Source organism: Rasamsonia byssochlamydoides, assembly GCF_041956645.1.
Source record: "Rasamsonia byssochlamydoides strain NRRL 3658 unplaced genomic scaffold VTN77scaffold_113, whole genome shotgun sequence".
Classification (NCBI taxonomy): Eukaryota; Fungi; Ascomycota; class Eurotiomycetes; order Eurotiales; family Trichocomaceae; genus Rasamsonia; species Rasamsonia byssochlamydoides.
Genome location: NW_027192496.1, coordinates 1 through 25,921, shown reverse-complemented (window position 1 = coordinate 25,921; position 25,921 = coordinate 1). Strand labels below are relative to the sequence as shown.

Genomic DNA, 25,921 nt, shown 5'->3' with positions numbered 1-25,921 from the left:
TATTATATTCTATTCTGTCCCAATCCTTCTCTTTCTATCCTGTGAGATTAATTACTTACTTTACCTGCCACTTTACTTTGCTTGGTCTCATCATATCTTGTACTTTACTTTTTGTTTTTATTCCATGGCAGTTAATTATTTAGTTCAATATCCCTGATGTTGTTGTTTCTTTCTTTCTTTCTTTCTTCTCTTTTTGTCTATCGCGTAGCGTCGGTTTTCTTTTGGATCTATCTATCGCTTTTCCCATCCATTTGTTTCTTTCTTTACTACAGTACTTTTTTTTTTCTTTTTTTGATTCCTTGAGGGCGATGGTACATCGACCGTCACTTTGCACGCAATTATTATCACTTTTTTTTTTTATCTTTTTTTTTCTTTTTGTTTCTCTTTCGCTTTGTTTTGTATTGGTTAGTTTAGTTGGTTGGCATTTGAGGAAAGTATCGTCTCGCGAATTTATTTTTTTTCTTTTCTTTTCTTTTTTTTTTTAAGTCTTGTTCTTTTATTCTAGTCGCTAGTCAGTCATATTTTATGAATCATTTATTTCTTCCATTCCAGGTTGTGCAAAGTGCAAACAAAGTGCAAAAAGGAGAAAGCACTGTCTGAACCAGACAGACAGACAGGCAGACATGATTGTCACCATTTCTTGTCTTTCTCTTTTCCTCTATTTTCTTTCTTTTTTTTGGTATTTTTTTCCTTTTTTTTTTTCTTTTTTTTTCTTTTCCTCCATGCCACCCATTCCATGTCAATCTTAGCAGCAGTGGCCAGTAACCAGTAGTACAGAATATATTTCGCAAATCGATCGTAACATTAAGAAACAAACGAGCAAATCTCCTTCCTCTATTCTTGCTCAAGAAATATCCTATCAAGTCAAGTCAAGTCAAAACAAACGAAAATGAGATAATTAATTGGATTGGATTGGATTGGACTGGTCTGGACTGGTCTGGTCTGGTCAATCATGGGTCTATATATCTATCTACTTATCTATGTACATTACAGTATGTATGTACAGTACATACATACATGCAGTGCAAAGTGACTGACTGACTGAGTCGACTGGCTTTGTGTCTTGTCCGCTGGTCCGTTTTAGACTTATGATTATTTCGTCCATCCACCCATCCACCCAAGTACCTACCTACCTAACCTATCTGGGTAGGTAGGGAATTGTTCCAATATTACGAAAAAAGACAATAATCCTCATGATCGAACGATCAATGAATGCCAATTGAGTCAGTTAATTAAGCAAGTCAGTCGATCGGGTAGAGTCGGGTCGATGAGGGAGATAATCTAGGTACTACTACTACTCTACTAGTGATTACTACTGCTACTATGTACATACGTATATCCCCAGCTGGGCCCTGCAAGACACAGTACAATACCTACCTACCTAGCAAATCTACGCAGTACTGTTCATTAACTTCATACTGTACCCTAGGAATGTATAACATTTCCGAGATCGCCTAGCGATCACTGTGACATTGTCTACTAACAATAATAACAAATAACAATGGAAACAACGATGATAACGACAGTCGGAATCAATTCATTAATAATACAGACGGGCCATGTGGGCATGTAACTGTCATTGCTCCTGTCGGTCAGGCTGTCAATGCGTTCGAGCATAAAAATATCCATGGATATGGTTGAGTGAACTTAGGGATGAGGTATCAGTCTCATCAAGTCGGATTGTCGGTTGGATGCTCGTGCCAGACCTTAGACTCGGGATTTGGCCAACAACCGGGCCACGAGCCTGGCCATCCGCATCGATGACTGGTCACTTGCAAGGCGCCGTCAGGCCCAAGAAAATCATCCTTCAAGCTTAAGCTAGCCTGGCTGAATCAAACGCCCAGCACGCCAAAAGAACAATAATCAATGTCCTAATCCAATAATGATCCATGTCGGGCGCCATGCACACACCCTTCCAAGGTTCTTGTCTTCCCTTCCAAAAAAGAAACAAAATTGCTCTATATGATCTTCATACCTCATAATAGCCAATCATAACGTCTAGAAAGCAGTCGTGCATAACAGGACAAACAACACTGGGGTATAAGGAAGTCATCAGAAAGAAGTGAATCCGGCACTACCCTTCAGTCCAGTAAGGCTCAACAACCGAAAATGCACCAGGCAAGGAATCTGGGTCAAATGACGTGAAAAATAAGAGATCAGCTTGATCAGCCTCTTCGAGCCATCGCAGCTGCACGACGGTCCAATATCGCTTGCAGGTCTTCATCCTGGAGCTCGTCGCCGGTTCCTACAGCGGCCCAACGCTTCGCTCGTCGGTCCTCTCCGATGAAGGTTCGGATCACGCACGGGTCCGTGTAGTCACCTTGGCACACCTTGTGCCGGCCCAGGTGCTTGAACCGTGGCCCCAGCGGTCCATTCACGTAATGATATTGACCTGCAAATCGGTACTGACGCCGATCCCCGAGAGGATAGAACTTGTCCCCCCAGTGGCCGTTGAAATAGAACCATTCGGTGGGCGCCATCGGCGAGAGATTCGAGGTGCGCAGAGTGTCCGTCTGATAATTGTAGGTGTAAGAATGCAGGTTGAGGAGAGGATCCCAGAGGGGACCGCGGTCCGTCTCATCGTGGAGCAGGCCCCAGGGCAGAATATATTCATGGATTCCGGGAGTCGCATACATGGCATGCGTGCCCACGGCAGAGTAAATGACCGGCTTGAGTAGAATTGGTTAGCTTCGAATGAATATGTCAAGGTTACCTAGGTAGGATGGCCAACGTACTCGTTTGCCTCTCTTCTCGACAGCGTCGTAGCTGTATGCTTCCCCAGCGGTGTGGGCGCTGAAGAACAGCGCCTTGGGCTTGCCTTTGTAGAACCGTACCAGACAGTGCTCCCAATCACCCACGTGGTTACCAAAGCGGATGTTGAGGACAGCATTCCCAAGATTGTAGCTGTAGAAGTAAAACCAGAAGGCATCGATGATGCCGTGGCCTTTGTCAACTACCACAAGCACTGCCGGGGCATCACTGCGTCCGCCAGTTCGGGTATCTCCCTGAATCGGGTAGCCACCATATCGTTTGCGGAGCTCATCAACGTATTCCTCAAATGAATTCAACGCTTTGAACCGGGCGCCCACATTGTCCTCCCCTTCGCCAGCGTCGTACCATTCTGCTCGATCTTCATCTGGCTCATCATCGAGGCTATCCGGAACACCGGGAGAAGGCTCCTCGGGCTCTGCAACACCCGGCTTGGGGATATTCCTCTCACCGGCGAGCCAGTCGGGACGATCTTCGACGTTTTCATTACTCGTCAAATAGACATGTCTGCCCTGCTCCCATTGGTTCAATTGATCGAGATCCCGGAGGGTGGGATGCTGCCATTGTTCCTCGACGGGCGTGTAATTCAGCCGGGGAGGAGTGTGCACCAGATGTTCGGCGATATCCCCTGGCCAAAACTGCTCTCTTGAGAACAGATGCACCAGCGGAGCATACTCCAGCACGTAGCTCGGGATCTCCCGCAGCACGCGTTCGTCATCACTCCAGTCCTCCGAGGTCCCGTTCGCATTCGTCCAGTCTGAACGCCAGTTTCCATCGTCATCATCGTGCAGAGGCTGCTGACTTAGAACTTGACGCTGTCCCACCGAGGCGTGGACCAGCTTCACATGGGCTAATCCGCAGACTCCGAGCCACCGGCAAGCTTTACGGTCGAACCATGAGTTGGAAGTTGCAAGCCACTCGTTCTCTTCCAGATCTTCTTCCGACCAGATGAATAAGTCCGGGTTCAGGGCTCGGACCAAGCTGTTGACGCAGACGTAGGTGATCAGGGTCAGCAGGACGGCAATGGCAGCCTTGGATAACCGCGAAGACATCTGTTGAACGAGTGACAGGACCCCTGGTGTCCCAGAAGTGATGAAGGGTTTGAGGTCGGTGTCAAGAGGCCGGCAGTCCTTGTCCGGAGGACCGCGGGGAATCCTGCCCGCAATCGGTCTGTCGTCAAACGCCCTCTACCAGGCCTGCAGAGAGAGTGGCAGAGACGTCGATGGGAGCGAGAGTGTCGGGCTCGTCGGGCTCCGTGGAGAGGAAGGGTCCGGGAGAAGGGATGTCAAAGGGCGAAGAGAGTGCAGAAGGAGGGGATAGTGGTACCTGACCACCATGACTTAGGTTCTGTAGGACGATAGGTCGGTATATGAAGGGATTCGTAGGAAAACAAGCTTCAGTTAGTCACGAGGCACAAAAGCGTATCGTCCGGGACCAGCAGACCGAGCCGAGAGCAGCAGCATCGAGACCGGCAACCAGCACAGCCTGCAGGGACAACGAGGGCTGGATAAGGAAGAGGGGTGGACCCGATCTCGGGAGAGGGCGGATGATGGATGAATCCATCATGACAGCGCTGGCTGCCTTCCGCGTGCAGCCGGCAATCCATTCGATGCCTGAGGGAGCACGGTTCGGTAAGGTACGGTCAGCTGTACGGGTCACCGCCCAACCAGAGGACAGAGAGCTCGCAGCTGCCAGCGTGCATTGGTTAAGAAGATTACCTGCTGACCGTCGGAGGTGCCTGATACACTTCCATTTCCACTCCAGTCTCAGGACGCAATCCAAGAACGTGGCTCTGTCCCTACCACTCAAGGTTATTAATAATATTAACTAAACCTGCATCTCGTCGATCCATCCCTGCAGGGTAGTCCGACGTTTGTCACCTTAAAGGACTTTACCGACATTTCCTTATACCACTCGAAAGAGAGGGGTAGAGAAAGATGGCTACTATAATACGTCACAGTTTCTCTTAGACACCAGACTAATACTAAGGTGTTAGTCCGTATGGAACACTGGGTCTGTGGTGATCGATGAACCATCTAGGATTAGGTAGCCTTTAGGCTCGGAACCGCCACTTCTGACTATTCTTATTCTGTCAGACGTACAGACTACAGAGGTCAGTCACTGACGGAGTGAGTAATTCTTCTAGAGCAATAAGAAAATGATCCTCCATTGTGATAAGTCTATTGTTGGAATGATTTACTGTACCATACAAAAAATGAGGATGAGTGAATGCTGGGAACTATTCCTGGCATCATTCTGGACCTGCAGTGTTTGATTAGGTAAGCATGTCAAGTCAGCTGCCAGCAATATACGAAGTAGCTGCAGATACTATCTCGTCATACTCGCACTAGGGCTACCTGGCCTGCTTCCGATTGAACCAAATCACTACTCCGTATTATTGTCTTCGTGGCTTCGATTCTTCTGCTTACTATTATTGTCTCCCCAGTTATGTCTGCCATTCACCCTCCGCTTCCGTCGACCTCCGCGCGACCCAGCGATAACGACGCCATTGACCAATCCCGGATCTGCTGCCGGCTTGGCATACAACCCAAGATGGCCTGAAAACAATCAGCGTTTTTTCTCCTCAGTCGTTCGCGGGGTTGGTGTCGCGTGCTCCTAGACCATTTGCTGCTGTCATCTGCTTTCATTTTATGCTAGAGACATCGTCCGAAGGATCGCCATGCAGGTTGACTCAAATTCGGGCTCTGCACGAGCCGTGGATCCAGCTCTGCTGACCGGGCTCGATGCGGAGGATTCAGACTATGAGTACGAGTATGACGAGACTGAGACTGAGGTGGGTAGCCCAATTAACCTGTCTGTCCCCAATCTATGGGGGCTCTGCTATCCTGATCTGCACCATTCTTTTACGCCATAATTTCTGACTTCTACAGACCTTTTATATCAATCTCGATATCACCTCCTGCAACGGCCCGATCAAAGCTCCACGACGCAGACAGCCGTCCTCCACCGATACCACTTCCCCGCATGTTCCATCGTCAACAGTCGGTTCGCCGGAACCACTGGACGAGGCCAACGGGACGACGACGATCGAGGATACAAGCGAAGGCGTCTTCGAGGACCGAATCCAGATCCTAGATCTTCACAGCCCCAACCCTCTCATCTCCTACCAGAACCACATCTTCAGCTGCTCCTGGGCAGACGTGATCGGGACGGAACTATTCTTTACCAAGCCAGAACCCCAGCCGGAGCATGCTGGCCTGACCTGCCTCAAGCACGGGAAAGACTTTGACCTCATCGCCGCCAACAGCGTCAAGATCATCGGACGCAAGGCCCATCTGATCTCGAATACAGGGCCCAGAGAAGAGGACGCCAGCGTTGACGCCCAGCAAGGTGCCCAACTTCTTCCGGCCCATGGAAAGCGGACCAGCCAAGCACGCTTCCTGCAACGTCTCATCAACGCCAAACAAGCCAAGGGCGAAACCGACATGGTTCGCACGGTCTACAGCATCAAGCGGGGCCAGCACTTTGAAGATCGACTGCGCGGGTGGGCCAGGACGGAGGAGCGCATGGCAATGATCCAACGGCTGAGCCGGGATGCCCTCCAGGGGGACGCCGATGCCATCAGGGCGTTGGAGGAGATTTACGCAGAGGTCGAGGCTGCTGCGGAAAGCAGTGCTGCGGCTGCTGACACCACCGCCGCGGGTGCAGCTGGTCCAGCTGGTCCAGCTCAAGAAGATCCTTCACATCGCCAACCTGGGACGTGAGAAGATTGCGGCGTAGCATTAAGCCGTCTATTCTTCACATCCATCTTTCTGCCACCATCACTCTTGATTGACACTGAGGTTGGACGGAGACACGTGAATCACGTGCTCGAAGCACTTCCATCTTGTCTCGAACCCGTGGAGTTCCAGGAGATCCAACCAGATCGAGCAGGGCAGATTGGCCATGAGGCAAGATCCGTTGCAGATTCCAACGCCAGAAACGCAGGCGTCAGGCCTGTTGACAGAAAGTCGGAAGGCGTAGGATGTGGTTGACTGACTACCATCTTATCTGAGACCACATAACTCGTGCTGCTAGACAGCAAGAACTATGCGGTCCTCGTATGAGTTATTGATATTCTTGATTTGAGGACTGTCAAGCCCCCACGTTGGAAGACATGCACGAAGTTATCAGCAAAAAGTCCGATCAAAACCGGCTAATTATTTATTATCAGTCTGTCACCACGAGATAAGAAACAAGACCATGGTAGTCAAGCAAAGGAGAATTGACTGGCAGAGGTGTTGATGAGAATAAATAAATAATAAGCGAAGCGATCATATGCCCTGCCCAATTGTCAACCCCAACCTGAAGACCCGAATCAGACCAGACCGAACCGAACCGAACCGAACCACAACGCCGTGCATGGATAATACAATTCCAACCCCGCCCATTAGAATTTGTGTATGCTGGTGTCTATGTACAGTACAAATACTGGTGTTGTTCTTGTTCTTTCCTCGGCAGGAAGAACAGTTTCTTTTTTTTTCTTTGTGTTCAGCCATTGAAGGAAAATTGAATGAATGAATGTCGTGCAAGTTTTTTGTTCGTCGATTTTTATTTCTGCCGTCAAACTCGTTTTCTCTCCAAGGCGCTCCAGTCAGGATAGGAATTATATGAGGATGGGAACCCCACCGGAGACGGCGGCGGTGGCGGTGGTTGATGATGGTGATCCCAGTCCACGAAGCTGACGTCGTTGTCGATCGTCGATGATGCCGATGATGATGTGTTAGTGGTGCTGGTGGTAGTGCTGCTAGATTGCGAGGACGTATCCGTATATGGCTCGTATCTGTTGTATGTGTAGTATTTGGGGAGCATAGATGCGGAAGCCTCGATGGCGCGAGAGATATCCTGGCTGAAGGTGGAAGATGGTCCCAGTGGTGACGGGGTCAGGATGGCTTGTGGTCGGTTCTGAGGGATGGTTGATGCCATTGTAGTGTAGCTCTTTTTTCTTGCAAAGCAAGAAAGACGTGTTGTTTTTGGTTGTTGATAGATAGGCTGATTTGATTTGATTCGATTGATTGGATTTTATTGGTGTCTCCGGAAGGAGTTGGGAGAGGAGAAGCAGAATACAGTTGAGTGAGTTTAGAACAGCTGTGCACAGCACACCACGATCGATCAATCGCTACGAGGCAGCAGGTATTGTTGATATTGTTATTGCCTTGCAGGCAAAACAAAGTCGTACGTACGCGTCCACGTTCCAGTGACGCTGTTCTGATCAATCGAATAGGTAATGCGGACCCTCCGAAACTTCCCGACGGGACGGCACAGGCACCGATGAAGCCTGAAGTTTACCTAGGTACGATGAAGTTTGTTAGTCGTGATGCCATCAGCAGAAATTGAGATAGAGGTGATGATCGAGGGAGAAGTCTTGGGCTGTACCTACTGGCAGATGGTTGCAGTAAACTTCCTTGGAATCGAGCTCGTGTGAGTTCTAAGAAGTCGAATAATGCAACGCAGTAAGAAATTCGGGTGCAGGAGTGAAGAAGATTCTGTTCAGGCTGCCTCGAGGCAGTTCCAAACTCTTGCACTGCCAGAGAGGTGGAAGGTGAAGTCGTTGAGTTTTCAGTCCGGACTCCTGGGGGTACAGAGTACGTAATATATGTACGGAGTAGGTGAGAGAGGGCGGATCTGCCTTGTCCTACAGGGCGACGGCTCCCTAATAAATAACAAACTATTTCACATGTTTCCTTCGCATGTCAAGACACTACCGGCCCAGGGGAAGGGGACGTGGGACGATTTGCATGCCTTGTTGATCCTGCGCCTCGCTTATCGCATGAATTTTCTTAACTATCATCTTTTCGCCCTGCGGTGGCCCCTTACGGAGTAGTCTTAGCGCTGTGTGGAGAATCGACGCGGCTTCCCCAGAAGCTGCAGCGTGCAAGCTGCAAAGCTTCCCGGGGAAAGCGGAGAGCTATGCTGCTATGCGGGTGAGTTGGCCCAGGGTCTCTCTGAACTCTCCCTTTCTTTCTTCTGAATCTCATTCTGAGTGGCTGGGAAGGCTTCTCCATACCGCATTTCGTCTTTTTGTTATGGTTCTGCAGAGTGGACTCTGACTCTATGATGCTTGCTTAGTGCTGTCCCGACTTTGGGGGTGCTAAAACAGCTAAGCATGCACAGTGGATCGATCATTCCTGCCTGTCGGAGTCGCCCCACCGCCCGGATTTCCGGGGTTGCCTTCCGGGAGCTCCCTGTCATCCATATTGGACATGTCCACTCGCTCCATTCCTCCGTATTTGTTATTATGCTGCTTGCCCAGAGTCAGTGCATCCTGGCCTTGCTACCAATAGCCCACCTGGCAAGGCAAGGCTGTCGTAGATTAATTGACACGACTTGTACTCCGTACGGAGTAAGTTATCGGCAATGGACACCACTAAATAGGCAGGTAGGTAAGCAGTTAATTAACCGCCGGAAAAATGCCTCCTATTCTACCGTTCTACCTTACCGGAAGACTGGCGTCCCGAACAAGCTGGCTTTCTACTGTGTAGGTGATCTAGCGATGCTAGCTGATGCACTAGGGGCGCAAGACCCGCGGGCCGCGGCACCGTCACCTTCTGGAAACCCGAAGTGCGCTTCCATTGACCTGCTAAATTCTTACTACGAGGTTAAGTAGGTTATAATTACGGAGTACGCCGGAGTACGGTCCGAAGTTCGACCAGGAGGGAGTCGAGTTGAAGAAAAAACTGGGATCGAGTCACACTGCGAGGCAGAGGCAGAGGCAGCATAATATATTAAATGGGCTATATAGTAATAACAACAATGACAAATAATAAGATGGATCCATATGGCTGCATTAACTAAGTATTGCATACATATACATATTCTTGCTGCAGCGTGCATATGGAGTAGAGGTTCTGAACTAACCCACGGGCCACAATGGTAGGGGATGTCATGGGGAAATGGAAATAAAAGACGAGTCTACGGAGTAGTACGGAGTATATTCTCACCGCTGGTTTCAATCGACTCGAGCTTGTCACTCTATTTCTCTCTCCTTTTCTGTGTTCAATCCTACGATACGAGCAGCATGCAACGTGGATGATCGAGGGCGGGTGCCTGTGGTGATGATCAGGCCAAGATACATACGGTCTGGATACGGTGTGCCAGGCAGCCTCCTTGATTGATGCCAGATAGTCTGGAATCCAACAGTGGTTATTATAATAATATTTAAGAGGAGAAGAGAGGTAGTAGTCATGTAGTCAACGACACAATATTATTAATCAACAAGCCAACGACGACAGACAAGGCGCTCAATGGTAGGTTAACTAGTCAACTTCAAATTCTCTGGCTGTAACACGTCATCCAGACAGACACGCCGGGCAATGCGTAGGTTGTTAGGTTAGGCGCCCAAGTACACCTTTTTCTAGCCCCAGGTTTGAATTATTATATTTGTAGGATATTAATTAACATTGACATTTAATATTAAATCCAGACAGACAGAGCCAGACAAGAAGAGTTAGTTAATTAGTTGGTCGCTCATCTTAGTGGGCCTATCCATAGGTAATCCGGTAGAATACTGTACAGTACTTTACATACAGTACAGTACAGTACATTCGCAGAGATCATTAATTATTAGGTCAGTTAATTAATTAGTTAATCTATCTATCTATTTATCTATCAAATCGGTATACATATGTGCATAACTTACACTTAACTGGCTACATACGTACATACAACATCACTTCACTATCACTATCACTATGTTATAAAAACCTGAACTTCTGTTTCACACACTATTATCACGTAGATGTAAAAAGCAATATATTACACCAAATTCATGAAATCTGCCTAGCCCTTATTAGTAAGAGATATATAAATCCACGGCAAAGGGATTACATCAATTATTAGTATGAAATTATATATTAGACTATCAGCAAGGGATATGCCTCAGCTAGTAACAGATATAGCAAGAACTACGGATTATAACAAGGAATATAGGTAGGGAGCCCGCCTGGAAAGTAGATAATGAAAACTACATCCTTATATCATAGGTAGGCCTGGGGCCAAGAGTCCCAGCTATAGCAGGTATTTCAAAGTTCAAAACAGTCAGTCGAGCAAAACGAGATCTTTACGTAAGGCACAGTACAGTGCCAGTGCCGGTGCTGCCAAGATAGGGAGCATAGATAGGTATGAATAGTACGGTATTCAGCATTCCTCTTGGCTTGGAACCTACCTACCTATCTAGCTATCTAGATAAATGTGGAATGTCCGATTGCGTTGTGTTGCATTGCATTGAAGATCGAGAAGTAGAAGTGTGTAAACATCTGCAATACATCTACCTATGTGCCTATCTATCTATCTATCTGCGCCGGTTCTACAGGGTTGTTAGAACCCGGAATGCGATAAATACGAAGGAAGTATATAAACTGGATTTTTCATAAGTGCCCTTAGCTTTCCTCTTCTGAAGAAGAGGCTATCATCTAGAGACTTATCAACAGGAAGATATTATTTAAAATAAAGATAGATTAATAATATTAAATAAACCTAGCATTTTTATATAGAGTAAGTTTTCTTCTTATAGACTCTATTATACACAAATATTTATAAATCTTCCTTAGGTTTCTCGTTAAAGAGAAAGGTATACTAGAGAACTATTCCTTCCTTTGTCTCGGGTATTTGCTTGGTTCACGGGTGAGATCACTACAACCTAGAACTCCTAGGCGCTGATAATGACATCAAAGAAACCTTGCTTTTCTTTTATGTAGACTAAGTCCCAGACTCTACTATACAAACCTAGGTATGTATAAATCTTAGATTTCTTAAAGAGAAAAGGTATACTAGAAATTATCAGCTGGAGAAGAGCTACCTACTCTAGTTCTTTATCCACTACTGAATCCATTAATAAAACAAAGACTTCATAGAAAACTTACAGCATAGAGATGCCTACTGGTCACGTGTCGACGAATCTTGACCTCAGGTTGACATGCAGAGTTCCCAGACAAGAAGACAGTTGAAAAATGGAGAATCAGACAAGACAGCCAACAGGGCCTCCAGCCGAGATATCAGCATCCGACATCCAAGACCTGGTAGCGGCCATATCTAAGCATGAAGCGCGAGATCAACAGGTACCATCGCTCCGTTAAACTAAAAGCAAAGATCTCAACCGACATTTTCGCCAACACGCCATGGATCGCGTGTGTCGACAATCCTTGATTCTCTCGCCAATCTGTCTATTTCTCAATCAAGACATGAAGTGAGAGCCACCGCCCTGCGAGTCGACAATCCTTCCCAGTCGATCGAGCTGATCGTCGCGACAAATACGGATGTCTCATCTGCTACTTCGGCCCATCTGGTTGAAGCGTGGAAGGCTTTGAAGCGGATTTCCTGCTTGTATCACGAGCTGTATCCACATGGCACTCCACCTCAGAAGATTACAGATGACCGGTTGAAGGATTTACTGTTCCAATTCTCTCAGCTGTGTGTCAAATTCACATTCAGCAGGTTACAAAAGCGGGTCAATTCCACGGTCGCCCTTTTTCAAGCAGTTGACATCGACGATCTTGACCCCTCACATCCGTTCTGGGCTGTTCGGAAACACATCCTGGTGCTCGAACGATATTTTACCCGTGAACAAGGCGCGATAATTGGGAAACCGGATGATCACAACACCGAGGCATGGAGACAATTACTGGGCTGTCTACGCGGCAGTCAACGGGCGATCGACGCGTTTTTCGCAAGTGGTGGTTTAGACGACAAGAACTGCACTACACATTTTCTCAAATTCGAGGCATATCTCCGCAAGATTGCGTCGGTTATGAACGACATCGATGTCTTGACCGGGGCAGCCACCTCGCCACAATGCAGACACTTGTTCATGTTGTCGAACTTCAAGCTGAGGACTCTTCCTAGTATGACCTCAAAAGGTACCGCAAAATGTTCCCCCTCACACGGCAAGAGACTGGGAAGCGGCGCTCGAGAAAGCCCTTGCACAGCGAAATTGGCATGAATCCCAAATAGCAGAGTTTGAGCCGCATGTCGATATGGAGATCATTAATAGGGACACGGCCTACATGATGGCCAGGGAGGAGGCGATGATCAAAAAAAGATGATCTAGTCGTCCACTGCGAGGTTGAAGTTTTACTTCACATTGCAAGGACCAAAGAAGAGGATCCTCGTCTTCCATAGCTTACAGCTATATGGAGTTTCGAAACTTTCCTGTCAGGCTTGTCATGCGTTCTTCCAAGCCTTTAATCGGATTCACAATACGCAGTTTTCTTTAACGAAGGGCTCTTCTTCTCACGGCAAATTCAAATCATACTGGCCGTGGCAGTTTCCTCCTCAGATATTTCCGCAGAGAGACTTTGTCATCACCCTCACCTACAATATCATCGTCGACCGCTGGGTGAATTCATATGACGGGTATCGGCCACAGCCAAAATTGGTTCCTCGGAGAGAAGACTCAGGCAATAACCGCACTATGATTTGGGATGATGATGAGGAGACGGAGGCATTGTGTCAACAAGCTTATAAAAGACTTTGACCGACTATGAGAACGCAGTGCAGTGCAGGGGTGGCGATGTTACGATACCTTTAAGGTATACAAAAGACTCACATACTGTGAAGGGCCAAAGACTTGCTGTCTAGAAACTAGGAGCTCATAAAAAGGATTCGCTGGGGAAGGAAGAAAGGAAGGAAGAGAGAGAAAGGCACGCGAGTTATATCAACAGGAGTCATGTGATGAACAACAAATGTACCAATCAGAAAACGAGAGCGCAGCTGAGTCAGCAATATGGGCTTAGCCCGCAACACATACAATGATACACAAACGATATGCTTCATACTTGCATTAGTGACGTATGTACATATGCATACATATACACATACCCAGTTACTTACACCCCGTCATCTATTGAGCATATCGTCCAGATCTGTCGATCGATAGATCGATCGATCTTGATCTCTCTGTGGGGCTGTATGTCCATGCATGCATGCAGCATTCCTAGGGAGGCAGGTAGCTAGTGAAAATGCCTTTCCTACTGGTTATTCTTGTGTAACCCATTCCATGTGATCCACTTTTATGGCATTCTACCATATAGGGTAAGTTTTCTGGAGAATTTTGAGTAAGGCAGGCGGTCGCGTGCCTATGGTTTCTTGAATCGCGGTCAACGGGGCGACAGTCAACGGTCAATAATCGCTTCTGATGATGGCGGCGCTCTGGATACGTTGTAAATGCTTCCCAGAGCGAGAGCCACAGAGTTAATCAGCGCCTTTGATGGGGCGGTCGACACGGCTGTTCTACTGCAGCAGTTATTAACGAGAGTAATGCTAGTACTTTGCAGATCCTACATGTGGCCATCGTAAATACCCCAGAATCCCCATCGACTGTGGCCAGGTGCTTCGATGACGGCTTCAGAATGCGCTATCGTCCATGACGGGATTACTCTGAAGAGCGACACGATCAAAGCGGCTGACGCCTAGCTCAGACATCGTGTGAGTTACCTCGTTGGCCCGAAGTCTCTCGTCGATTTGCTCCTGAGTCAAGCAGGGAGTTTCGAGAGCGCGCTTTAGATCCTGAAGAGCGGAAAGCTTGACGACGGGAGTATCTAGGGCATGCTTATAGTCGCGTGCAATTCTGGTGAATGTAATGTCTCGCCACTACGAGAACTGTCGCGAGAAGTTGCGATCTAGAAGGGGACGTGGTTCCTGGCACCGGTGTAGGTGCAAATAGACCGTAGATAACATGTGGTCCTGGGCATTTTCCACTGCGACATTGAGAGAAAGGCTGTGGATTTTTTTTGACAACATCTTCATCAATGGTAGTGAACGAGATTATTGTCTTGTTGATGCTTGCATAAGAAGACAGTCAGGTTAACTAACTAGGCCTTCTAGGAAAGAAAATGAACAGTAAACAATGATGCTGGAGATCAAGGCATGATAAGCTCATCCTCGCCATACCCAACAGAATTCTATCAATGACCCCTGCAGACAGAGAAGAGGCTGTGTTGCTTTAGGGTCCCAACGATGTCGGATGTTGTCGACGGAGCAGTGATTTAGTCCTCCCCAGGGAAAGCTCCCGATGGTTTGGGGTTAGTCTTCTCATCATCATTATTGTCTCCCATGTGACCATGTCGGAGCACTTAGCTCGCAATATCAAATGCTTGCTTCTTGGCGCTCTAATGGGCCAGTCATCCCGGACACTTGACAAAAAGAGGATATGTTGAGCGTTGATTCTGGATCCAGTGACGATGCTGGGGGGTTCAATCACTCCATTGGCATCAATGATTATCATGCACTTCTTTCCCCATTCTCAATGCTGATTTTGCTGTCTGTACCGAATACAGCAATTGGAAAAAAAGAATAAAAGGCAATGCATGTATGTACTCTGTACTGTACCAGAAGATGCAGCGCATCATTTGTTCAGAAACTTCCACGCCCATGCCTTTACCTTCTTTAAAAGGACTTGTTCTTAAACACTGCTGAGGAATTCCATGCCGACTGTTTCTGTAATTAACCTGAGACTGCACTCTTCGAATGAGGTTGTTTACCTTCCAGATGGAAAGCTAGGTCTGGCCATAGTGGTCGTTATCAGCTGTGTAATATAGGTAGGTACCTAGGTAGATGGTGACCCTAGCCAAGCCCTGGTGGTTTCTTTTTCTTTGTCTAGAAAACGTTCAAGACAAACGAAACTTCCAGAGCTTGTAATAATAACAGATCATCTAGAAAGAAGAAAGCGAAAAAGAAGTCGGCATATATTCGGAATAACAAGAGGCAAGTTGTTGAGTATAACACGCTTAGACGCGGTTAAGATCGGTTTCAGGTATTCTGTACCCAGCAAGATGATACGTTAATATTAGCTCTGCCTAGGTATGGAGTACGGAGTATGGAGTAGTTGGGTAGCAGACACGCGGAGAAATTTGCTGACAGTGGAGCTGAGGGGCAAAAATTTTTTTCTTGTCTTGGGAAAGTCTTGTTCTGGCAACTCGACTGAATGCTACTGCACGTTTCAGTTCGACTGACTGGGAGCAGGAGAGGAGCAATTTCAATGCGATGGAGCAGATTCAGCAGAGAAAGGACATTCTACAATCTCACAATCTCAATTGACCTCAGGAAACGTCTGATACACTGTAGAATAGACTATTTATTGGGTCATTATATACGGAGTAGTGGGACGCAGAAACTTCAACTCTTCCCCGCGGGGAAGACTGGTTTCACTTTCATGGGGATCACACGGATTGACTACGCAGTAGACTGGCAACAAGTCTATTCAATTCCATTCCATTCCATTCTGCCTTCCCTGAAAAAGGAATTTTCTTTTTTTTTTTTTTAAAAAAAAAAGTCACTCGGAAAAAAAGACCAGAAAGAAGGCCTTCTCTCCGTACTACTCTACGCCAGGAATTGCCTTACATAACCACGCGGGGTTTTTGCTACTAGGATCGCCATCCCGTGACCATCGGGTCCAAGCCTGGAACATTCTTTTTCGGATAATGACATCCCCAACGTCAGTTTTCCGCATCATGTGGTTTTTATGAGGTAATCCACGGCTCCAAAACGGGCCAAGTATGACGCGTGACAATGCCCCCTTTTTTAATTTTTTTTTGAGGCATTTTCTTAATTCGCTTTCTTGTCGCAAAATTTGTCGCAAATTGCTTTCTAGGATTGTGCGATATTACGTGCTTGTATGCTCGTTTGAATCGATGATTGGTCATACATAGGTCTGTGTGCCTGTAGTAGTTATGGTGAGTGGAGTGCAGTGGACTAATTCTTCGAGACGATGGTGAAGTTCGCTCTGTAATATTATTGTATTATTCTGTAAATCACTCAATTGAATAACGCTGTCTCGAACTGTCATTCGGTAGTGTTCGAGAGAAAGCGAAGATCTCAATCAAACTAAATCTGGCTCAGTGAATCCTTATTTGGCTGGTATGCTGGCAACTCGGAGAGAAGACAGCATGCCGTACGAGTCATATTCCTTGTCCAATAGAGGAACCTGGTATGGAACAGGCGTTTGAAAGATTTGAGCAGTCGGTCGTCAGTGATCTTTTCCACGGGTGGGGCCGCCTTCTTCATGGCGGACGAGCTGACCAGTCAGGCCCTCGGCGGAGGTCGCTCCTGCCAGCGGACTCGTGATTTCCTCGTTTTGAAGTTTTGCATTCCTGCCGTGGACGCCCCGGATTCGACCAGAGGGCCGAACGACGTCCGGCCTGCCTTTCTTCGGCGGCGATCCACTCTTCCCCAGTCGTCCACTAGGCGTGCCTGGCGGAGATACCATTTTTAGCAGTCGTCGTGGCTGCTACGCACCGCCTCGAGTCTCGACTAGAGCCATGTGGCATAGCAGCAGTAATAGTCCTGGTCTTAGTTGATCGTGGCGAGTCTCATGACCAGGCCCCTTTGTCTTGTCAACGGCCAGAATGTGAGAGGACGCGGTAGTTGCGTTCTGTCTCAACTACGTAGGTCAATAGTATCAGCAGCGATCTAGATACGTCAGTTTAGTCACGATGTGCCTGGATCCTGTTGGCTCCATCGCATCTCCAGAGGGGCATCCTAGCGTCAGCCCGGGCCCGCGATAGCGCTGGCTAGGCTAGCCGTTCCTGACCGCTGACCGCATCTTGCCGCCGAATCATGGCCGCCTGGGACGATTCTGACGTCTCGATCATGATTCGCCATGGAGCGTCTATATATATAGCCAGCAAAGGACGCAGAGCTGGATCGTAACGAAGAGCTATACCGTCCTTTCTCAGGCCTGTGACGTGCAATTTGCCTCTTGCATGGCGGCGACCGACCCGGTCTGCTCCTTCTACTCGGATAAGCTTTCCGCGTGGTATGTGTCCCTCGATCAGGCCCTGATCTGAACTCCTTCAACCCTCATCGTTCCCCTCAATTCTCGTGACTGGCGGAGGTACCCTGCTATTTTGTAGCCTCCGGGTTAGAAATCTCCTTGACGGGCTTCGTGCTTTGACTGAATGGGCCTTTTCCTGTTATCATCATCCCTCGTCTTTCGTTGCCTGTGACCTGTCGCGTTGCTGACCTCATACGTCAGTACGCCCCGCTGACCGCTTTCCCCCTCGATTGAAGACACGCCCAGCACTGCTCCGATTTCTCGTCACACCCACCTCGCCAGATTCGTTTTCCACCGAATTAATTCCTCCAGCCGTCAGTCATGTCGTCGATCGATCCAGGTTCTGCGCGTCCTCCAATGGATGGCACAGAGGGCAAAGTAAATGGCGAAGGCGTTTCGACTCCCAAGCTGTTTGTAGACGGTGGATCAGGTCCTGGAACCCCCATCGGCTTTCAGCGTTACCCTCATAACAAACACTTCGACCATGTGATGCGAACTCCTGTCCGTCAGCCCTCGCCGCAGCCCACTCATCTGGGCATTCCCGGACCCGGGCATCACAGGGTCCTGTCGGAACAGGATCCGGGATATGTCGCGGCCAAGTTTGAAGGCAAACAGAAGCAGATGGAGCAAGGTGAGCATTGCGGTCGTCCGAGAATCGAAAGAAGAAGAGACAAAGATAGGTCGGGGATTTTTCCCTCTCCAGATCTAACGTTTTTCCACAGTCATGGACCGGTTAGAGGAGAAAGGGTTCTTCCCGAGCGACTTTGTTGTCTCTGAAACCACCTGGTTCTACAACATGCTGGGAATAGATGACATGTATTTCCAAACTGAGTCCGTCGACTCCATTGTCACCCAGATCTTGTCCCTGTACGCGGCCAAGGTCGCCGCCTATGCGCGGGATGACAAGCGGTTGGAGATCCGGCTGGACAAGGAAGATGAGGATCATGCTGTCTACATCGACACCAGCAAACCCGGTGTGTCGACCTTCGATGGACCGCGCTACGAGCAGAGGATCGATAAGAAATATATCGACGGTTCGGGCCCGGGGAGATGCTACCGCGTCGAGACCTTCCGTTCCTCCAGTCCGCTGCCAGGGGAAAGCGAGCAACAGCTGCGTTGCTACTTCGTCTACCGCTGTCAGTTCAGTAACCCGAACCCCGATCCCGACGAGACCAATATCGAGATCATCGGAGAGAAACGCTTCCTCCAGAAGGCCACCGCGAATACCAAGGCCATCTACCAAGAGATCATCACCAATGCTGTGGCTCGAACCGGTCCCGTCATTGAGATCTTCGATATCGAAGGAAGCCGGGAAAAGAGGCTTGTGGTCGCCTATCGCCAGGGTTCTGCGATGGGAATGTTCAGCGCTCTATCTGACCTCTACCATTACTACCGTCTGACAAGCTCGAGGAAATACTTGGAGAATTTCTCCAACGGAATTACCGTAATCTCGCTCTATCTACGTCCCGTAGACAAGCCTGAGATTGCCGAGAAGTATCCTCCTATTGAAGCGGCCATCCACCAGATCATGAAGGAAGTGTCGCTCCTGTATTGCATTCCGCAAAACCGCTTCCAGGACCACTTCGCCAGCGGACGCCTGAGCCTTCAAGAGACCATCTATGCCCATTGTGCTTGGGTCTTTGTCCAGCAGTTTTTGAACCGGCTCGGGTCCGAGTACACGTCCTTGGCCGCCCTCCTGGACACTAATAACAGCGTCCACGCCGAGCTGCTGTCGAAGATCAAGAAGCGACTTCGCACGGAGACGTTCACGTCCGATTACATCTTTGAAATCATCAACAAGTACCCGGATCTCATCCACAAGTTGTACCTGGACTTTGCGAACACGCATTACGTGCAGACAGGAGGTCCTGGTCAGGACGATTTCCTGCCAACCCTGAGTTACCTGCGACTTCAGGTGGATGAGGTCTTGGATGATGCGAGATTGAAAGAGCTCATCTCGAAGACGGCCGTGAATGAGCATGACGAGATGGTCATGATGGCCTTCCGGACCTTCAACAACGCCATCTTGAAGACCAACTTCTATACTCCGACCAAAGTCGCGCTCAGTTTCCGACTCAACCCTGACTTCCTGCCCGAGCATGAGTACCCCCAGCGTCTCTATGGCATGTTCCTCGTGATCAGTTCCGAGTTCCGAGGCTTCCATCTTCGCTTCCGGGACATCGCACGGGGCGGTATCCGTATCGTCAAAAGCCGCAACAAGGAGGCCTATAGTATCAACGCTCGTTCGCTGTTCGACGAGAATTACAATCTGGCCAATACTCAGCAGCGGAAGAACAAAGACATTCCAGAGGGAGGCGCCAAAGGAGTCATTCTGCTCGATGTCGAACATCAAGACAAGGCTCGCGTCGCGTTTGAAAAGTACATTGACAGTATCATGGATCTCCTTCTCCCTCCGGCCAGTCCGGGAATCAAGGATCCCATCGTCGACCTGCATGGCAAGGATGAGATCCTCTTCATGGGTCCGGATGAGAACACTGCCGATTTGGTGGACTGGGCTACGGAGCACGCGAGAAAGCGGGGGGCTCCATGGTGGAAATCCTTCTTCACTGGCAAGAGCCCTAAGCTCGGAGGTATCCCACACGATGCCTATGGTATGACCACGTTGTCGGTGCGCCAGTACGTCGAGGGCATTTACCGCAAGCTGGGCATCGACCCGTCCAAAATGAGGAAAATGCAGACTGGTGGGCCGGACGGAGACTTGGGATCCAACGAGATTCTGCTGGGCAATGAAACATATACGGCCGTTGTTGACGGATCTGGTGTCATCGTTGACCCGAACGGCTTGGACCGCGAGGAGTTGGTGAGACTGGCTAAGAAGCGAGTAATGATCTCCGAATTCGATCTGTCCAAGCTCTCTCCGCAAGGCTATCGAGTTCTCGTGGAGGACACCAACGTCACGCTGCCCAGTGGCGAGGTTGTCACCAACGGGATGCTTTTCCGGAACACGTTCCACCTTCGAACAGATCAGCACTATGATATTTTTGTCCCTTGTGGAGGACGACCCGAGTCGATCGATCTGACTACGGTGAACAAACTCATTGTCAACGGCAAATCGGTCATACCATACATTGTCGAAGGCGCGAACCTTTTCATCACCCAAGACAGCAAGCTGCGACTGGAAAAGGCAGGCTGCATTCTTTTCAAGGATGCTTCCGCAAATAAGGGTGGTGTGACCTCGTCGTCTCTGGAAGTGCTGGCGTCTCTCTCTCTCGATGACAAGGAATTCATGGAGAACATGTGTGTTCACGAAGATGGTACAGTCCCAGAGTTCTACCAAGCCTATGTCAAGGAGGTGCAGGAAATCATCAAACGCAACGCCACGCTCGAGTTTGAGGCCATCTGGCGGGAGTATGAGCAAACCGGTATCCTGCGCAGTGTGTTGAGTGACCGGCTGAGTGTTGCGATCACCACTTTGGACGAAGAGCTTCAAAAGACTGGGCTGTGGAATAATGAACAGCTCCGCCGGACTGTTCTACAGGAAGCTCTCCCGAAACTACTTCTGGAGAAGGTTGGCCTTGACACGATTCTGGAAAGGGTGAGTGCCCCTTCATGATTCCCGGTGAACGGGCGAGATATTGACCTGCCCAAACAAATAGGTTCCTGAAACCTACTTGAAGTCGATCTTCGGAAGCTACCTGGCTAGCCGGTTCGTGTATGAGTATGGCAGTAATCCAAGTAAATTTGCTTTCTTTGACTTGTAAGTGATTTGCTGAACCTCCCTCTGCGATGGTCTGCTGACTAGCTTTTTTTAGCATGTCCAAAAAGTTCTATCCGCAAATGTTAAAGAAAGAGTGAAAATCACATAGTCTTTATGGGTGTGATGGGTATTGGCTTATAGGATCAGATCAACATTGTTCTTCCATTTTTGAATGTCGCGAAAGACCGATGAGGATTGGCGTATTGCCTGAGTTTGAGTTTTTATTTAGAGTAATTGTTAGCGAAGACGAACTGAACTCGAGTTTGTTTCTCAGAATCTCGTGTCAAGATAGATGCTCAGCCATGGTCCATCTCTAGGTCGCGTAGGAGTACGCCATTCCCAGACCGGGAAACCCCAGAAAAGGAAAAGAAAGATGAAGATGAAGATAAAAAGAAGACACTTAAGCAGGACTCTGCATACATTCATACACTATATACATAAACATACGTCTATATACATACATTGTATCTACGTTATCATATGAGTATCATCGTGAAAGCCATCAAACCGCAATCCCTCTTCATGTTCGGTCCGATTAACACTCTCCAACTCGGCCCATAAGTCGGGATATTTTTCTTTCGCCCACTTTTCGACTTGGTCTTTTGAGTATTGATGGGGGCTGACGTTGTAGAAGTGAGCGATCCTATTTTCGTAGCGGTCAGCATCAGCGTCTTGAGTTCGACTTAAATCAATAGCATAATCGAATGACACAGAGGGAGACTTACGTCGAACTGAGTGGCTCGTAGCCGGACTCGGATTGCATCTTCTCAACTGCCTCCGCGGCACGGTCGAATTCGCCCTGCGCCGCCAGGGCCTTGATGTATGCGGTGTACATTCGACGATCCATCTTGATCTCCAAAACTTTGGCCTTCTGCATCATCTTGATCGCTTCCGACGCGCCCGTCGGGTGCGACTCACACGCCCGGAAGAAAATCGTTATGGTGTTGTGTGAGGGCCCCTCCTCGGAGCGGAGAATGTCCTTGAAAACCTCCATGGCCTTCTCGGGCAGCTCACACGCGGCGTAGGCGAACATCAATGCATTTCGAACCCGGGTGTTCAGTTCTACCTCCAGATCCAGTTTCAACATGTTGTGCACCAACTCCAGATTCTCCCGATCGGCCGTCATGGCAATCCCCTTGAAACATTTCCTATACGTGTCGGGCTTGGGACGTTGGGAAAAGCTCTCCGCCTGCCGCATATGGCCAAACACCAAACATGCCAGGTCGCTCCGGTTGCGCTGGAAGAAAGCAGTCATGATATCAGTTCGAACGCTAACTCCAGTCTCCGGGAACGCAACTTTCAGGAGATTATATGCCTCCCACACGTTGTCGTCATCTTCGCTGCGATCCAGGATGAATTTCAGCACAGATCGGCGGATCCGAGTTCTCTCATCATCTGCATAAGACCCCAGGCGTGGTCGCAGCAGCTGGGACACGGCGTCCCAGTCGTGACGCCGCAGCAGCATAAGAGTCAGAGCTGCAACAGTATCTGCTTCCAAACGGACATTGTTGTCGACGAGAGGGTCCAGCAGGGTGGAGATCTGGTCGAAGAGAGCATCAGCTTGCTCGGACAGACAGAGCATGGTTATGAGCTTATTCATCAGAGGTAGACTGATGTCGGCAATCGAGCCGCTGTCTTCCAAACGGCGTAAATATTCCAAGGTGCCTTTGAGATCGGAAGCTTGGATTCGTGACTCCAGTTGCAGCATAAGAGTCTGTAAATCTGGCTCCACGCCCCATTGAGACGCTAGCCCAGCAAAATCAGCGGCCAGTTGCGGATTACCAACGGCGTTCGCAAGTCCTATGAGATCATTCACGCAAGAGATAGTAAGAGACTGTAGAATCTGGGGATCTTTAGCGGACCAAGTCTCCAGCCTCTCAGCTAAAGCAGAAGCTCCGCTTCCCCGTGCTGCCTCCCACAACAAGTGAATATCTCGCGTGTCCGCATTCAGTGGAAGTGAACGGAGAACCTTCTCTGCCCAAGCTAGATCGGACTCCATGATCGATGCTTTTATGATGGCTATCTTCGTGGCCATGGTCGGCTTACCACCGTCGAAGATGGGACATTCGTACATTCTCTTCGCTGCCTCCACTTGATTTTGCTGGAGAAGCGTCATCGTCAACTCTTCGTGGGAGGCCTGATCAAGTGTGAAGCCGTGTTTCTCAAGTCCTGCTACGATCCTCCTGAGCTGGTACCCATCATTGTTCATAGCAAAGCCTTTCGTTACCAAGAGCCATGGCGAAGGTTTGGATTTGCGGAGCTTGGCCGAGTATGTCAGGGTCACGCGCCAGGCCTCCTCAGGGTCGCCATTGAAAGACAGAATGCGGATATAAGCCAAGAGCGCCTGGCGACTGATATCGTCCGCTCCGTATTCTTGATCTGCGGACAATTCCAAGAATGCGAAGCGAGCCATTTTCCGCACGGCACTCTGCGACTCGGGTAGGCATGTTGCTCCGGCCAGAACGTAAAGGACCGTTTCCAGATTCTCCCGGGAGAAAAGAGCTTCCCGGTCTTTGGAATCAAGCTCCTCCTGTCGTTGTTTCAGATACCTCCAAGTTACCACAAGAAGCCTGCCGTGAAAGCTGGTTATTACACCCGGGGCTTCAACCCGGGACTTGAAGAAATCCCGGAAAGCCTTAGACAGAGTATCATGTGGTGGTGGTCTGCTTCTACTCTGTAAGGACCGTACCAAGTCGCTCATCGGCTTGAGTCCGATCTCCGTAGCTATAACTTGATTTTGATCGGGAGGAGGAGGCGTAGGAAAAGCGAAGAACCCTCGTCTTTGGACATGGCCGTGATCGTACAAGTACCCTTTTGGGACACGGCGAGAAGGGATCGCATGCAGGAGTCGCCCGCGACAGTGAGAGAAACGGAACGGCTCATTATTGAGAATGGCTCGAAAGACGCCTCTGGTGAGATGAGACTGCATTGTCTACTCGTCAGCGGCGTTGCGCAGAGTTTGGGCGGATAGTGCTGGTGTGGAAGAAAACTCAGAATGAAGAGCTGGTAAGCATTGTCCTCATAACGTTGAAAGGGACAACCAATTGAAAATAAAGAGCTCCAATGCAGATGAGATAGACGCTCCAGATAACGAAAACCCGAGTTTGACAGTTAGTAGTTGCTAGTAGTAGTGAGGGGAGCTCCAGCGGCTTGCAGCCCCGGGCTTGGCGTGGAGGGAAAACGGAGAAAATGCCAGGCGCCGGACGAGCTTTGCACTGTAGTTTCACCAAATATCTTCAATCAGCTGCCCCCCGTTATTCCTGTCAAGGCATTGAGTTTAGACAGGGACGACGAGTCAACGACATTATGTCACTCAGTCTTTTTTCCCGATGGCTTCCTGGTAGTCTCACCGCGACTACTGGAGTACTCTCGGCCTGCCGATGGAATTCCACGTCTTCGACAGGATCGACAATGAGTGCTTTTACTTCTCAGGGCCGATCTACTGGAATGACACAAAGTATGTCATATATATATTTTTTCTCTCAGTCTCCTGATATGGGCAACCCTACGTCTATACCTACAGAGCTGCGACTGACAGGTGATATAGAGTCGAGATTGCTGAGCCGTCGATTTCCGAATCGGCAGAAACTCCTTGAGGAGCAGAGAGCCCAGGGAGAAAGTCGGATCTTAGAAAAGTTTCAGACTCGCGAATGGAAGGCAGGCGATGTCTATGCTCCACATGATCTGAGCCCGGCAGAGATGAAGAAATGGATGAAGCGCCAAAGCCCTTCACAAGATGCATTTGATGCATTGAATATCAATCCGCTACATCAATACAAGGTAAGCTAGTCCGAAATATCCTCAAAACTTCCGTTACGGGAGAACTAGGTTGCTAATTGAGCACCTTCGCTGGGCAGAATTTCGCCATCATGTCTGAATATATGACGCCCATGGGCCGTATAAAGCACCGGAGCCAAACCGGTTTACGTCCAGTGAACCAGCGGAAAATCGCAAAAGCCATCCGACGGGCGATCGGTATTGGCCTCATGCCAAGTGTCCATCGGCACCCCGAGATTCTTGCTGCGGAGGCGAAGGCCAGGATCGATGCCGGCCGCGTGGCCTGAAGGAGAGGCAATACGTATTCGCTGGAGCTGAAACTTGTCTTTCTACATAATGAAATGGTATGGGGTCCAGGGGCATTAGAAGGCAACAATTACCATGCTGGTTGTACATGTACATATTAGAGTGTATTATTATTTTGCAAATCCACGTCCTGCGCGTATCTAGATGCCCAGATCTAGAATCCACTTGATTATCTCATTATCTCAGCTCTTTTGGAAACCTGATGTCGACAACAGAGCTGTTCGCCTGACTTGGTCGCTGCCTATTGTGTAGGTGGCTTTAGCTGCGGAATTGGAAACATCAACAACCCCACCTGTCTGACAGCTTGCTTCTACGATTCTCAACGTATTCACCCATCGCTACAAGTAGAAAATAAAAAGCATCATAGCGTGTCTCTGTTCTCCATCTGTCTGCTCCGATGTCTCTGACGAACGGTGTGGTCACCCCTAGAGAGCATTCATTCTGACCCCAGCTGAACTCAATCTAGAGCACATCTGGGCCGCCAGCCCCTCCACAACTCGAGGTCAACCAACGCAGCTTGCTTCTGATCCCAAAGGCGAGCGACTTGCTTATGCGGTATAGTCCTCACTAGAAATCCCCCCCCC

General features: G+C 48.9%; 7 protein-coding genes across 7 annotated transcripts; 4 read left to right on the top strand and 3 right to left on the bottom strand.

The window, feature by feature from the left end:
* Positions 1 to 2,165: 2,165 nt before the first annotated feature.
* Positions 2,166 to 3,821, bottom strand: VTN77DRAFT_1000 (uncharacterized protein; the record flags this gene model as incomplete). Its single annotated transcript, XM_069416685.1, has 2 exons — positions 2,166 to 2,669; positions 2,736 to 3,821. The coding sequence occupies 2 exons, from the start codon at positions 3,819 to 3,821 to the stop codon at positions 2,166 to 2,168; spliced, it is 1,590 nt and encodes a 529-aa protein (XP_069273147.1).
* Positions 3,822 to 5,449: 1,628 nt separating this feature from the next.
* VTN77DRAFT_999 (uncharacterized protein) lies at positions 5,450 to 6,494 on the top strand (the record flags this gene model as incomplete). The annotated part of the gene is made up of 2 exons (XM_069426604.1): positions 5,450 to 5,563; positions 5,661 to 6,494. The coding sequence occupies 2 exons, from the start codon at positions 5,450 to 5,452 to the stop codon at positions 6,492 to 6,494; spliced, it is 948 nt and encodes a 315-aa protein (XP_069273146.1).
* A 2,381-nt stretch (positions 6,495 to 8,875) lies between these two features.
* Positions 8,876 to 9,376, top strand: VTN77DRAFT_998 (uncharacterized protein; the record flags this gene model as incomplete). Its single annotated transcript, XM_069426603.1, has 1 exon — positions 8,876 to 9,376. The coding sequence occupies one exon, from the start codon at positions 8,876 to 8,878 to the stop codon at positions 9,374 to 9,376; it is 501 nt and encodes a 166-aa protein (XP_069273145.1).
* Positions 9,377 to 16,729: 7,353 nt separating this feature from the next.
* VTN77DRAFT_997 (uncharacterized protein) lies at positions 16,730 to 17,023 on the bottom strand (the record flags this gene model as incomplete). Its single annotated transcript, XM_069426602.1, has 2 exons — positions 16,730 to 16,953; positions 16,999 to 17,023. The coding sequence occupies 2 exons, from the start codon at positions 17,021 to 17,023 to the stop codon at positions 16,730 to 16,732; spliced, it is 249 nt and encodes an 82-aa protein (XP_069273144.1).
* An 834-nt stretch (positions 17,024 to 17,857) lies between these two features.
* VTN77DRAFT_996 (uncharacterized protein) lies at positions 17,858 to 21,352 on the top strand (the record flags this gene model as incomplete). The annotated part of the gene is made up of 4 exons (XM_069426601.1): positions 17,858 to 18,167; positions 18,259 to 21,092; positions 21,154 to 21,254; positions 21,310 to 21,352. The coding sequence occupies 4 exons, from the start codon at positions 17,858 to 17,860 to the stop codon at positions 21,350 to 21,352; spliced, it is 3,288 nt and encodes a 1,095-aa protein (XP_069273143.1).
* A 370-nt stretch (positions 21,353 to 21,722) lies between these two features.
* VTN77DRAFT_995 (uncharacterized protein) lies at positions 21,723 to 24,183 on the bottom strand (the record flags this gene model as incomplete). Its single annotated transcript, XM_069426600.1, has 2 exons — positions 21,723 to 21,897; positions 21,980 to 24,183. The coding sequence occupies 2 exons, from the start codon at positions 24,181 to 24,183 to the stop codon at positions 21,723 to 21,725; spliced, it is 2,379 nt and encodes a 792-aa protein (XP_069273142.1).
* Positions 24,184 to 24,665: 482 nt separating this feature from the next.
* On the top strand, positions 24,666 to 25,318 carry VTN77DRAFT_994 (mitochondrial 37S ribosomal protein bS18m; the record flags this gene model as incomplete). The annotated part of the gene is made up of 3 exons (XM_069426599.1): positions 24,666 to 24,711; positions 24,802 to 25,034; positions 25,112 to 25,318. 3 exons carry the CDS (start codon positions 24,666 to 24,668, stop codon positions 25,316 to 25,318), a joined length of 486 nt encoding a protein of 161 aa, XP_069273141.1.
* Positions 25,319 to 25,921: the final 603 nt, after the last annotated feature.